At 40.2% G+C, this 14976-nt stretch overlaps 1 protein-coding gene across 10 annotated transcripts in view; it reads left to right on the top strand.

Moving 5' to 3' along the window:
• The window catches only part of dysf (dysferlin, limb girdle muscular dystrophy 2B (autosomal recessive)), a 71280-nt gene that overhangs the window by 42013 nt on the left and 14291 nt on the right, over positions 1-14976 (top strand). For 7 of the 10 annotated variants that reach the window (XR_002276934.1, XM_020624277.1, XM_020624274.1 and 4 more), the window contains 11 exons: positions 3811-3822; positions 4708-4806; positions 7840-7968; positions 8341-8496; positions 8663-8754; positions 10265-10435; positions 10685-10827; positions 12805-12944; positions 13073-13161; positions 13746-13841; positions 14020-14161. Coding sequence is in view for 9 of the 10 variants with exons in the window: in XM_020624277.1 (XP_020479933.1) it covers positions 3811-3822; positions 4708-4806; positions 7840-7968; positions 8341-8496; positions 8663-8754; positions 10265-10435; positions 10685-10827; positions 12805-12944; positions 13073-13161; positions 13746-13841; positions 14020-14161 (1269 nt within the window). In the remaining variant the exon portion in view is untranslated. The remainder of the gene's footprint in view (positions 1-3810; positions 3823-4707; positions 4807-7839; positions 7969-8340; positions 8497-8662; positions 8755-10264; positions 10436-10684; positions 10828-12804; positions 12945-13072; positions 13162-13745; positions 13842-14019; positions 14162-14976) is intronic. The other 3 variants (XM_020624280.1, XM_020624279.1, XM_020624281.1) reach the window with 1 other exon arrangement.

The following is a 14976-nucleotide window of genomic DNA, read 5'->3' as shown; positions in this document are numbered from 1 at the left end:
TCAACCTGGGGTGCAGCAAGAATCTTTTTGCATTTTGCTTCTTTGATCTCTTGTCAGGAAAATACATTCTACTCCAGAAATCAGGATTTTACAGAGCGACACACAGAGCTGTGCGGTTACAGAGGAAATCTGATACCGGATTTGAACGGGAGACCACGCTCCTCGTTACATTTGTCTATTTTATTTATGTAAGCCAGGTCAATTTGAAGACTTAGCTTGACCTATTCCAGGCTGTGCACACAAATACACGCATCAAACAGTGCTCTCTCCATCCTCACTCGACAGTAAGTGGGGGTGATTTCTTTCTTTTTAAACAAAGATATTTGTTTTATTAAGGGTCAGATATTGAAACCAGTCAAATTAAAGGCTCAATTTTCTGTCTGGCCAGGGCCAAAATCAACAGAGCTGCTATAGATCTTGTATACCACCACTCTGTGTAAGCAGACAGTTACTAAAGGCAGAAGGAGGGATTGTTAACTGAGAAAGGGAGAAAATGACTAAAAGAAGGAGAAGGAAAAGAATCACAAAAAAAGTTTGACTACAATGAGGAAAAAGAGGAGGAGGACTAATATCTCATGGCACCAGAAAGAGAAAACTCACTCTCTCGTGTGCTATAAATCCTGGCTTCTTAATCTCTGGGTCACGGCCAACAAGCGGGTCATGGATGTTTGTCTGATGATTACCAGATTACTGCAGCAGAGTGTGTGCACAGTAGAGCGGCTTCCAAGGCGCACCAGTCAGATTTAGTTTGAGTTGTTTAAGAAGATCGTCTGTCAGTGGCATCATGGATTCTTAAACCTTGGAGGCACCAATGCCCATTTGAGATATTTGATATCTAGCATTGCTCAGATGGAAAATGAACACTGTGTGTCACATTTCATCTGTAGCATCTAGGCTTGATGCTAATACTTATCATAGATCAAACCAGCCTCTCTCTTTTCTTATTTTTCACTCCATGCATAAGCTAGTTGCATTTAAATAAGCTGTCAAGACACTTTATTTAACATGGTTTTTGTGTGTATGTTTTCTATTTGTGATGTTTTATATGAATGTGTACCCCTTTGAAAATTATAGTTGCACTGCGCCACCCTTCTTCGATTAATTCTCCATCAAAACTAGCTCATTGCCAAAATCCAGTCAAGTTTGGTTAAAGTCCAACTTGTATTTTGCCTCTAGTTCCATAAATCCCTCCTTGCTGCTTTCTAACCAGAGAAACCAATTTAAATGGCTTCATGCCAGGTGAGTTTGAAGCATTCTTTCTTTTAGGCTTTATGAAACTCATATTTATGACCTTATAATGACACTGTGACCAAAAACAAGATGTCAGAATAGATTACTAAATCACTGTTTTTCTTGTTCTGCTAATTTCAGCCACAGACTGATGTAAGCTGCTGTTCACCTCCAGAATTTGAACACTTCACAGCACATCATCCAAATATGCCCATGCACTTCTGGATGACATGGGTTTTATGTGTTCACCGTTTGCCTCGTGTGTGATACTTTACTCTATCTGAGGCATTTAGTTCACAGTTCCTACATGTCAGGCAAAAACAAACGTCTGCTCTATAAATTTTTGGTGATATGCAGTTCAACAGATTTCTATATGTTTAGTTTTGATCTGGGCTAATCATGGTTGAAAAGCTTTGTAAAGCTGTTATAATCACATGGTGTCTGTAGGAACTTAAAAAGTGTTAAAAGGTAATAAATCAGTTTAGCATAAATTAAGGCTGGTAAAAGGTATTCTAAAGTTTTAATTGCCACTTTAAGAGCTATTACCTTTTGTAGCTATTCTTCCATGTGAATAGTTTATATAGAATTTGTATGCTAAAATTTATTCATTTATATTGCATAGCTGCATAGCTTGTGGAAGTCCTCTTTATGGATGCAATGTCTATGAAGATGCTGGAATCCAGGCAAAATTTGGCTAAATCTGTAAAGGTTAAACATTCTGCACCCTTGCGGTCCCATGCACTTTATACATTAAACTGACTTTACATGAACTAACAAATGTAACTGGGAAATGCAAGTGAGATTTATGGATTTTTGGCTTTGGACGGTTAAAAAATGAACCCATAGTAATGCAGTTTGTAGACAGCATATCACATAATGAGTTGACAAAACCTGCAAATGTCGACCAGCTCTAGTTGGTTCAGAGCCTGAGTAACATTTGTAACGCCCCAATGTACCATAATCCATAGTGGCCAGTGGTATTTGAAGCTGTCTTGGAGGCTCATGATAGTCCACTGTCTATGTGTACACTGTTTTAGCAGTTGTCCCTCATGTGAGGTCGAGGGTGTCACAGCTCATACTGTAAACTCTGGCTTCCTGGAGCTTATCACTGGTATTTACACTCTGTCAGCTGTTTGGGAGCAATTTCTTGGTGATACATTGGCTTTATGAGTAAACAGAAAGCCACAAAAATCATTTATAAAGCAGCTCAGTGCTCTTATGTAAATCCATTCTTTCTGCTTACAGAGTTCTTGGCAGTGCCCTTCTTGTTTGGTTAGCCTGGCTTTCCCTGCAGGGCATAATAATAGGCTGCAAACCATACTGACACCCTGAGCAGACCGCTGCAGGCTGCGTGCTGTATATGTGTGTTTGATACTGCATCTTGAATGTATACTCCACCCACAGCCTTCATCTGTCTCAATCAGGAGTTGTGGGCTTGAGTGAGCACACCCTAACACACACCGGTGGGTGCGCACACACAGCTTGTCATCAGTGTTTGACAACAGCTGCGCACACACAGGGCACATTAACACACACCAGACGCTTCATGGCTCAGACACTGAGGGCCATGCAAGTGTGTGCCATGTCCTAGTTGAAAGCCACGTGCTGTCCTTTTCCATGCCATGCTGCCACTTTGGAAAAATCAGGAAACCCATAGTTTTTCCCCTCTGTGTGTGTGTGTGTGTGTGTGTGTGTCTAAGTCTGTGGGAAGTAGGAGAAAGGGGATTCTACACCAAATCAGTGCCATAAGAGCACTTTTGTTCTATATTTATGTTTACACACACACAAAGGAAAATGTGGTGCATGCGTCACCAATGTGTTTTAGGTTTTGAGTGTTCCTCAGAGGATTGAAGGTTGCAGGGAGGGGACGAGTTGAGCTGAAATGTATGTTTTGGGCAAGCGCGTGTGTGTGAAAGGGCAGGCTGGTAGTCTGATATGTCCCCTTGGTATTCCCCAGTCATTCTCTGCCATGAACACACACACACACTTAGTCAGACAGACAGAACTTTTTCTCCTATGAGAAAATACTCAAAAATGAGAGTTTAAGAACTCTCCTCGAGGCTGCCAATGTGAACAGACTTTTAGTAAATTTTAAGGATGGTGCTGCTTCAAATCTTATAAAAAATAAGTACTGATAAAAACACAAAACAGTGTTTCATTCAAAGGGGTTATATGCCCCCCCAAAATCATATATTACTTGTATCCAAACCACAAAATCCATCATGCAGCATTCAAAAACAAAGATATTTTATCCTCCAAAGCAGGGCTACTTTGTAAGCACCAGCCTCAGGATGAGTTATGGCTGTGACAGTAACTTTATCAGCCTTTACTTTCATGCCAGCTGTCATTTTACAATAAAGGGATCTGTTATTTTTATTTTTTTTCAAATGATTTATGCTTCACATTGGAATGAAACCCTCAATGTGTTATGAGAATAGGTATAAAGAATATGCTGAAATCTGTTTCATCCTGTTATTTTAGTGAGGGGGTACATTATGCTAGCGTTCATGTGTTTGTAACAATGGAGTATACAGTAAATGACATTTAATTGTCTTATTTGTCTTTTAATGCGGACACTAGATGCAACCTTGGGTAAGTTTGTGAGCAGATGTGTTTAATCACTTATGAAAATGACAAATTACAGTTTCTGATCACCATTTTAAACTCACATCAGTATTCACATAGTAAAGTTCCATATGTACTAAGGTTTCTATCAGGAAAAACATGTATTCATGTTGACCACACACATCATACATCCACAGAAAAAGCAAAGAACTGACAGCATACACAGACAAAATAGCTTCACTGAAACACACTAAATCTGCTAAATAAATTCAGTTCAGGCTTTACCCATTCATGACAAGTATTTCTGTGGCCACAGAATATTTATGCGTAGCAGAGAATCAGTGGGAAAAGTTTGAAGCAAAGCAGTAGAGGGATTCTTTTTCATTAATGCATAAACATGCATTTTGTGACTTCTGTTTTATTTACTTATCAATTTTCTATAGCACATTTCTTTTGATGTTCATGTTGGTTTTGTCTACTTTGTGCCTGTCCCATCCAATATAGCCCGTTTCCATTGCCTCAGACTGTCCATATACCATGACCTTAATGCTACGAAGCCGCCAAAGGCACTTTTTAACTTGTGTTGACATGAGTTGGCTAGTTCCATGTTGCTATGCCATCACTGGAAAAACCATGAAAGCAGATTACTTCTGAGCCCGGCGCTAAGTTGCCCTACAGAGGCAAAGACTACTCACTGTTTTAATATGTTTTAAAGGTTAGAGGTCATTAAAAAAGTTCAGATGCTAAGGAAAATCAGTTCCATCAACAACGTAGAATCCATTTCAGCAGCCACAGACATTTTGTTGAGGAAGGAGATGGACTCAAGAAGGCTGAAGTGCTTAACTAACACTAGAGCCATATTTATGTCCAAGCTATTGTCAACATGCCAACCTCTGAGTATGTGACCAACAGGGAGAAGACTTCATGGACTGGTGGAGTAAGTTCTACGCCTCAACAGGAGAGAAAAACAAATGTGGAACGTACCTAGAAAGAGGCTTTGACACTCTGACGGTAAGAATGTGTATTTAATGTACGTGTTACTAACTGAGAAGATGGACTGAAATACAAGCCTCACTGAACATGTTCTCTACATATAAAAATTAATGCACAGTGTTAATGTAGTGTTGTTATGTAAGTGTAGGTGCTTAAACTGAATAAATTGTTTTAACATTCACATGTCTAGATTAGTCTGAAATAATCATATTTTGATAATCAATAATGTTTGTGTTTCCAGGTAAATCTGTATGTGGGATAATTCTTGGATAATTCAAAGTAATTTAACCAGACAGACATACTGTCAGTTCTAGCTGGCAACGCCACCCACTCTTTACTACTGTGACCCAAGACTTCACAGCCAAACATGTACAGTAGGCTACAACTTTGTAAAAATTCACTGACGATACCACACCATTGAGATGGCCTCTATGATGACATTTGTGAATTAATTATTATTGTTTATCCAGGGCCTCTGTGTTAGGTCAGTGATGAAAATATGAAGAAATGGAGACATTGCAGCTCTTGGTGTTTTCTTAATGCTTTGCCCAAACTTCATCATTTAAATCACATCTTTTGCCAGTTCTCTCTGTCAGGCTGTCCTTCCATCGCTCCCCTCCTCCCCCTCTCTTCTCATGCCTCATCCTCGCAGACTGTTGCCATGACATTTTGTCCATTTTCTGAACAACAACTATGATTCATCAATAGTGAATTTTCCGCTTCGAAAAGGCCACTGTCCGATGCCGGGTGGTTGATAGTAGCGATAACGTCAGCTGTCGTCTGTCTTTAGTCTCGTTCTTCAAGAGTCTACCACGGTTTAGCCACAATTCCATGTAGCACACCCCCACCTCACCGCCATCACGCTCTGCTCAACCCTTATCCTGATTCTCTTGGCCCAAACGCCAACCTTTTCTTCCGTTGGGACACAAAGAACATATCAGTCTTCTTGTCTGATGGCCAAACAAATGACTAATCATGTCAAACTTTGGCCTTTCTGTATTACACTTAAATTAAACCTCTAACTTCCCATTTTGCATCACTGCACCAGCTTTAACTCTGTTTTTTCAATTTCTTTCTTGCTTTTTTTTGTTCTTTCCCTTTCTTAATAGAGCCTTTGCTTGTTCTGCAGCTATAACACAGGTTTTCCGCACGTATTCTTACATACATGTAAAACAAAAGCTAAAAAAGAGCTTGAAAGTAATATTTTCCTTACTGTATGTAATCAGTGCAAACAAACTTACAAAAACTAATAAATTATCTGATCAGTTTTGGAAGCATCAGTAAAATGAAGAACCAAATTACACATCAGTCACCTTCTAACTACCAGAAATGTTCCAGAAAGGTCATGTCATATTCTTCTGTCCGCCTCTTTCTTTTTCTGTAGATCAAAGTATTAGACACAGCACAGGCGAGAACAATAATAGTTTGCCCAGTAGCCATTTACCCTTGATGAACTCTTACCATTTTTCTAGTGAATCTATTTATTTTATTCAGGAAGCCTGTTAAATGGTTTCACCCTGGTCGATGGAAACACATCTAAGTCGCCTTTGAGTTTTAACAACATTTCAAAACTTTGGTCAAAATTCACTTGGCAGTTGGTTGGAAACTGGTGGAATGACCAATGAGCCAGTGGTTCCATCATCACTTTGCCTCACTTCCACCCTCTTGTGATTGGTCCCCTCCACTTACTTTCTGCCAACGACGCCTTTGTATTCATCCCTACCTCCTCTTCTCTCCTGTTCCTTGATTTGCTTTGACAAACCCTGTGCTCAGATCTGCCGCTGTCACAGGGAAATGAGCCACTGTTTCCAACCCTTCCACCCTCCTTTAACTTCCTTTCACCCCATATTGCCACCTCCTTTCTTTTCACCCTCCTGCCTCCTATGTTTCCTTTGCTCTTTGACAAACCTTTGGTTGCTCTTCTCAGCAAATTAGTTCTTGATGTTTTGAAGTAGGGATTTTCAAACTCCGACACTCTCAGAAAAAATCAAGACAACTGCTCCACACCATTATCCCCATATGTATGGATGCGAATAGCAGTTCCTTCTTGGCAATTGGGCACTAATGATTTTAAAGCTTTACTTAATTGTCTCCATAAGCTTTTGAGTCACGGCCTATATGGCTGCTGCCGCTGTGTTGAATGGGCACCTTACAGTCTGAAAACCTCTAGGCTAGGACATGTCTGACCTAGATTAACACAAAAACTGAAATCTTTGCAAAAGAGCTAGCCTGACTCTGTCAGAGCTGCCACCCAACAACTCGAAAAACATTACAGTTAGCTCATGGTTACTTTCTTCGTTTGACATACAGCAAATGAACAAGCAGGAATTGCCTCCACCTCCTACTCCCTTTGATACACGGTAGTTTTGTTTGTGAAGTGAACCAGTGTTTCCAACTTACTTTTTAGGAGTCTTTTGTCTTTGCAGCGACTCACCACAGAGCTGTGTGTGTGTGTTATGTTGCCGAACTGATGAAGAATGTTAAAAATAAAGATGATTCTGGTGTTAATACCACTGTGTGTTTCTGTTTAAGTATTCTTATGTGCATCATGTTGTTGTAAAAAGGAATTAACAGATAAAAATGTTCATGTCTGCATGTCATGTACACAAAGTCATGTTTTCATCTCATTTCCACTCTTCTTCCATTCATCTTGTCTTTCCTTGTTCTCATCTTCCTTACTTTTATCTCATTTTCTCCTATTCATGCACATCCTTCCTTTACTTAACCCCCTTATCATTCATCTTCTGTGTCATTTGATTTTCTCACCTCTCATTTTCTTCCCTTTTCTCTTCCGTCTCATCTCTCTTTTCCCTCTTGTATGACCCTTACCTCGCTCTCTTCAGACTTTTCTTTCTCCGCTTTTAATGTCTTTCCTCCCTACTTTATCACATTTCAACATTTACTTCTCATCCCTTACACCCTCTCTATCACCCTCTAACTTGACATCCTTACCTCTCTTCTCACCCATTTCTGCTTTTTGAGTCCCACATAAACATAGCTATTGATATATGTAAATACAGAGATGTAATAAATTCCTCTCCTCTTCCTCAGGTGTATGACCGGGAGTTGGAGAAGGTCGAAGGCTTTAGTGGTTTTTCAGATTTCTGTCAAACATTCAAACTGTACAGAGGAAAGACTCAGGATGAAGGAGAAGATCCCTCAGTGGTGGGAGAGTTCAAGGTAAAGCTTTAAATGTTTTTCATTTGGTTATATTTTATTGCATTTGTCTTTTTTTTTTTTTGGATGTACCATTTCTTATGCTTTGTTTTGTTTTGCTTGAGTTCTATTCAGCTCTGTTTTATTCTGTCATTTTGCCACAAAACCTCCTCACTTTACTGTTCGTTGCGTTACATTGCGTCATGTTATGTCACAGAACATTACCGCATCACAAAATCTCATTGTATAATGTTATGACATGCATGTCATGTCACAAAATATCACATCATGTCACAAAACTAAAAGGTTAAATATGTGATTTTTCCCTCGTGATGTTCACGTCTTTTACCGCAGCTTGTCTTTGATCCCACAAACCCCCTCTCTCTCCTTAACCAGGGTATGTTTAAGATCTACCCGCTACCAGACGACCCCTCCACCTCTGCTCCCCCAAGGCAGTTCAGAAAGCTCCCTCCCAATGGCATTGAGGAGTGTTTGGTCCGGGTCTACATCATCCAGGCTCAGGGACTGCAGCCCAAAGATGCCAACAGCAAGGTAGAATGGATAGGAATGTGTCTGATTAATCGTCACACAGTTTAATGAACCACAGTGGATATGGAAAAGATATCCTTGCAGTTAGAGTTAGTTGTACTTAAAACAAATTGTCTGGAAAGAAAAGAACAATAAGCCAAATAGATTAATAGAACATTTTTGTTTTCAGTGTGACCCCTATGTGAAGATCACCTTGGGAAAAAAGACCATCAGCGACCACGAAAACTACATCCCCTGTACATTGGACCCTGTCTTTGGGAAGTATGTAATGTTCCTTTGAGCTGTCTTCATGTCTGTCTTCCCATCTCCCAGAATTTTATCTAAGGCACTTTGTCAGACTTAAAGTTGTGGCTGTGAAAACACAAGGGCTCAGCTGAAGGTTTGGATTCGGTCTCTCTTTTTCTGTCTTGTTGTTCTTTCTTTCTTTAAAAAAATCTTCTTATATCCAACTCAAAATCAAGGTGCTGTGTCTTTTCTTTAAGATTTTATCATTTCAAGTGGTTTTGCATCCACTTCATCGAAATCCCTCACAGAACCCAACCAAAAAAACTCGTTCATTTGGTGAATGTTTTGGTACAGTAAATTCACTTTTCAAATAACTGATAGGCATGGCCGGATGAACCCGCAAAATTTTGTTGTAGGTCCCCATTAACTCTTTGTTTGTGGAAATTTGGTCAAACAAAGATTGACAAAGGAATTTACACCATGTACTTTTTAACACAGGGGCCTGAATGCTTATTTTTTTAACATATGAGAAGTTCTTTTAGTGCCGAACTTGGTGTCAGTTTGCTCTTTAGGTTGTTTTTATTTCAGTTGATAGTATGCTTTAGTGATGCAGACCTCCAAGCAAATTTGCAGTTACTCAGATTACCACAAACCACTTGACACACACTGAATGTGAAGCACTTGGAGCAACCTCTTGTTGCTTGGCAGCTTTTTGGGGGGGGTTTCACTACGCTGAGGTCTTACTGTACTTAAGTGTTTTAACTCTGTTTTCTCTAGAACAGTTCACAAACCTTTTCTCATACTTGTTTAACATGTTCATTGATGGGTGGATTCATTTTTTCCAGCCCAAACATATTACTTAGGAAACATTTTCCATGACAACATCACATAGTGTATAGTCTAACTGAAAGCATGGTTGACTGCATACTTTATTTTAGAAGGTCACTTTTGAATTTTGCAGCCTTTTCATCTTGAATTTGATCACTTTTCCTTTTCATTGGCTTCACTGTTTCCTCCATCGTCTCTCCCTCTGTGCCTTGTTCATTCTAGCATCAGTAGGGGTCTCTACACTCACACCAATCACAACACCAGGACAAAGAGGAGTGCAGAGGCATAGCCAACATCAGAGTCCAGACTGACTCCGTGACAGGCTGAAACAGCAGTTGAAAATTCTGGCATTTTGTACTTGTTAAATTCAGTCTTCGGAGGTCAAATTCAAAGTTCTCTCTCACATGGAAATCATAGGAGGACTGGCTCTGTTCTTCACAATACAATACAATACAATATAGCTATACAGAGGAAGAGTACATGCTTTTTTAAATCTTATTAGATATTGTTAGGACTGAATTTGATCACATTTACATGCACAATAAAGTGTCACCATAATTCAGGTTAAAGAGGGAATATGTGACTAAAATGCTGAATGATTAAGTAATCAACAATGGCTTGGACCTCCAATATGGCCTCCATAGCGTTGTGGGAGAGTCGTATTCTGTCTTAATAAAAGCTGTTTTCCCTGTGTTGTTGTTACCTCCTTGTCTTCCAGGATGTTTGAACTCAACTGTTCCCTCCCTCTGGAGAAGGACCTCCGGGTGATGTTGTATGACCATGACATGCTAACCAAGGACGAGAAGATTGGAGAGACAGTGGTGGACCTGGAGAATCGCTTCCTATCCAGATACGGAGCCATGTGTGGCCTGCCGCAGTCCTACTGTGTGTGAGTGAACACAGTTGCCAGATGATTGTGTTTTATACTTTTTTAATTGTTATCATTGTTCATCTATTCCTAAGACACAGTTTTGTTTTTTTAGTTTTGTTTACATCTGTGGTTTTTCTCATGATGTTTTTAAAAATGTGACAAACGAATGGAATAAATAAAAACAAATGTCTATAAAAATATTCCTCTACTGTGTTTATAGGGTCAGCAGGTTATTATCTCATACACTTTTTGCATCTCCCCCAATAGATCAGGGATAAACCAGTGGCGAGACCAGATGACACCCAGGCAGCTGTTGTTCAGAGTGTGTGAGCGACAAAACCTGCGAAAGCCCACCTATGAGAACGACACGGTCTACTTCAGAGGAGATCAATACACTGCTGCAGACCTCGGTGAGGGATGCATGCTCATAAATCATAGGAAAAAGAAATACTGATATAGACACAATTATATTTTAGAATCTGTGAATTTTGTTTTATTTTTAACTTGTTCTGTTTTTGTTCTACTGCCGAAGCCAGTGCGAATCACAAACAAAATTAGTGAGAAAGAAGCGTGAAGTGCAGGGTAGTTCGACCACGGAGCTGACGCCACCGAACATGCACGCACACGCCCTTCAGTACATTACTGATTGACTCAGACTCTCTCAGATCTTCCACCATTACAAATGTCTCAGTTTAATGAGAACACACATTTGAGTGTGTGTGGACAAGTGGCTCTTACACGCTCACAGCAGATAAATCACTCTGCACTATGCTCCCACTGTGGCCCCATCTCTCTCTTCTCTTTTTCTTTCTCTGTTTGCTCCTTTGTTTCTCTGTCCCATCTCTCACTTTGCTCATTTTTTGTTTCATTTGTCTCCTCTTCCACTGCACACATCCGTCTATCTCTTTTCCTTCCTTGTTTCTCTTCTCTTCTCTTTTGATCACATGGGAAAGTGTGTCCAAACCTTTGACTGATACTCTGCTACTAAAACTATAAAATTTGGAAGGGGTTGAGGACAGAAGGGAGAAAAGAAGGATGGAGAGGGACGTTGAACCCGCAGGACCACCTGAAAAGCAAAGAGAGGAGCTAAATATTCAAGCTTCATTTTCACTCGCAAAGACACACACACAAAACACACATATGTTCCATAACTGGTGCAACGCAAGGTCATGGTTGTCGTTTTGGTGATTTATGGTACAACTGTGTGTGTGTGTGTGTGTGTGTGTGTGTGTGTGTGTGTGTGTGTGTGTGTGTGTGTGTGTGTGTGAGGAGTGTGTGTGTGTGCGTAGACAAGCCAATGTCAACATCGTGGTCATCTCTCAGTTAGCATAGAGCGCCACCGCGTTCTCTTTCCACAGTTGCTACGGTGCTACTGTGCGTCAGCCTGTTGCCCATCAAAAGCGGCCGCTAATTAGGGTAAAGGTCTCTCTCCTCCTCCACTCCTCCCTCCTATCTATCACTGTACCCATTTTCCTTTTTTCTGTCCTCATCCTCTTCTCATTCATCTTCCCTTCTGCTCTCCTTTTCCTTTCTTTATCAATTTCTGTTCTTTTGCTCTCCCATCTTTTCCTTTTTGCTTCCTCATCCTTTTTGTCTTTCCATTTCTCCTTGTCTTGTCTCCTTTTTTGTCACCTTCTTTTTACAGTATCTTTATCACATTTTCTCTCTCTCTTCCATTGCCCTCTGGGCTTCTCCCTCTTTCTTGCTCGTGTTTGCTTTTCTCTCTTCTTTCCATCCTTCCCTCACTCACCTTTCTCTCGATTTTGTCCTATCTTTTGACTTATTTTGGCAAAACTTTCTTGTCATACTTTCTCTTTGCATTTTTGCAGTTTTGTTTTCTTTTATTTTTTTATTTCCCCCCCCCCAAACTTGTCTTTGGGGTTCTTCTCTTCTTGACTTCTTTTCCTTTTGTTTGCCTAGATTTCTGTTTCCTTTCCTATTATGTCCTCACTTCTCCTTGTATCCTTCTTACTGTATGTGTCCTTTTATCTCCACATATTGTTTTATCCACTCCTCTGTTTTCCTTTCTCCAGTCTTTCCTTCGTCTCTTCTCTTTCGGTTGAGGTGACTCTAAGTTTACGGTCATAAACTTTTGACGTTAACTTGATATTTTCATTTTACTTGGATGGAGCTCTGATTTTCCTCAGTCAGTGGTGATGCAGAGACCAATGAGCAGCTTAAACTGTATTAGTGTCTGAGTGTGTGTGTGTGTGTGTGTGTGTGTGTATGAATAATAAATAATGAATAATTCCTATGTGAGCTGCTCTCTTCCCAGTCCCCCCAGTATTATGTGTTTCCATTCTCCACTCTGGCATCTTTAACATTTAAAGAGTACTATGACCTGTGCTTAAACTTTGGTCTGTTTTTATACCTGTGTGTGTTTTCAGAGGACAAACATGAATCTAAACGTCACCTCGGTCCAATTAAGGAGCAACTGTCCCTCCACATCTTGGGGAAACTGGGACTGGTACCTGAACATGTGGAGACCAGATCCCTATACAGCCCATTGCAACCTGACATAGAGCAGGTAACATGTACTAATGATCATTTATGTCTGTTTCTTTCTCCTCTTCCATCTTTTGTCAGCAGTTTAACTTCTCTTTGATTGTATTGTTTTGCTTTTCATTTCACCTTTTGCTCGGCTGTTGGTGTCAGGGGCGTCTGATGATGTGGGTGGACCTGTTTCCCAAGGCCCTGGGGCCACCTGGGCCTGCCTTCAACATCACACCACGCAAGGCTAAAAAGTAAGAAGACAAACATTCATAAATGTCAAATCTGCTATAGATCATCTCTGGGTTTGAGGTGAACTCTGACATCTTTTTCCAGAGCTAACACACTCCAGTCAATCAATCTGTTCATCAGCCAGTCACATTGTCAATCAGCCAATCTGTCAGTAAATTAGAATGTCAATTAATCAGCCAGGTAACAAGTAAACTGATATGCAAATCAATCAGTGAACAGTGAGTCTTTGAATCAGTTTGTCAATAAATCAGTTAGTTGATTAGTCAGTCAGGCAATTCATATTTAAATTACTTGGTGAGTCAGTCAATGACTTAGTAAGTGTATTAGTTAATCAGTCAGCCAATTAAGATGTCAATCAATCAATCATATACCGTAGTTAATCACTCATTCAAAGACTCAGTCAGTTAGTCAGCTTATCCATTAATGAATCACTATATGGTGTGTTTTACTCAGTCATGCAAGCAGCTGATCAATCAACTAGTCAGCTAGTCATTTAACCATTATCTCAGTCACGCTGTCAGTACGCTGTAATTGATACACCTATAAATCATCAATAATCAGTGTAATCACATCTGTTCTTGCGCAGGTTTTTCCTGCGTTGCATCATCTGGAACACCAGTGATGTCATCCTGGATGATGTCAGCATCAGCGGGGAGAAAATGAGCGACATCTATGTTAAAGGGTATTCACGAACACTTCTTCTGTTTTACACTGATTCTCCATCTCATCTCCTCCCTTCTCCTCATCACTTTAAAAAATAACCATAACTATTGCCCCCGTGTGTTTATTGACTAGATTTACATAAAAACAAAGAAATTAATTACATGACCAACAACTTACGTCCTTCCTCTGTTTGCCAGCTGGCTCGACGGTCACGAACACAACAAGCAGAAGACTGACGTCCACTACCGCTCCCTTGGCGGAGAAGGAAACTTCAACTACAGATTCCTGTTTCCCTTCCACTATTTACCAGCAGAACAGCTCTGTGTTGTTGACAAAAAGGTAAGGTTTACGGAAGATAGGAGGGAAAGTCACTGTCACTCACACATATTTACTGCATAGCTGGAGCAGCAACATGAAACAAAGGAGAAGGGCGGCAAGACAAGCACATCAGTGAGCCACACTGTTAAACTAGATGGAAAACGAGGTGAAAAAGTTTTATGGGAATTTAAAAGTTCTCATCCTTCAGCAAAACAGGCTTTTTTGTTTTACGCAAGCTACACACCAGATACTACTATTTTGTATTTCCATTTCAGCATTTTCTTTTTTTAATGTATATTTGTTTAATCAGTTGCCTGTGGTGACATGATAAAAGCTAAAATCTTTAACACTGCACTGGTCAGACTGAATTAAATCTTAAAAAAACAAGAATGTCCACATGAACACAAACTGCGGCAAGAACATCAGGCCCAGCACAAGACTGAGTCAGAAGTGTGGTCAAGGGATATTTTGGAGGCGAGGTTTCCTGTACAACAGCCAGCAATTAACAAAATTAATGAAGTGACATTTTCAGCAAGAAAGGAGTTCGATGTTGTTGGATCTCTGAGACTCAACAGAAACATCTAGTGAAGAGCTTTAATAACGTTGCACTGACTACTGGAATAACAGCATTTATTTGCTGTTCTTGGCCTGAGAACGAGCCTCTTTAGCCAGTTGCAGCCAGCATGTTTTACAACAGCAGTTGCTCGCCTGTAGCAGCACCCTCACTCAGCCAGCAACCGATAAGACAAGAGGGAGTTTTAAATAAAAGAAAACCCCTGCTGGGTGGAGTGTTGTTACTCCAAAACAGTCCTGAAGCCAGAAACCTCAGCGGTTGG

This window comes from Monopterus albus, unplaced genomic scaffold (genome assembly GCF_001952655.1).
Source record: "Monopterus albus unplaced genomic scaffold, M_albus_1.0 scaffold324.1, whole genome shotgun sequence".
NCBI lineage: Eukaryota > Metazoa > Chordata > Actinopteri > Synbranchiformes > Synbranchidae > Monopterus > Monopterus albus.
This window is presented reverse-complemented; position numbering and strand designations above follow the sequence as displayed.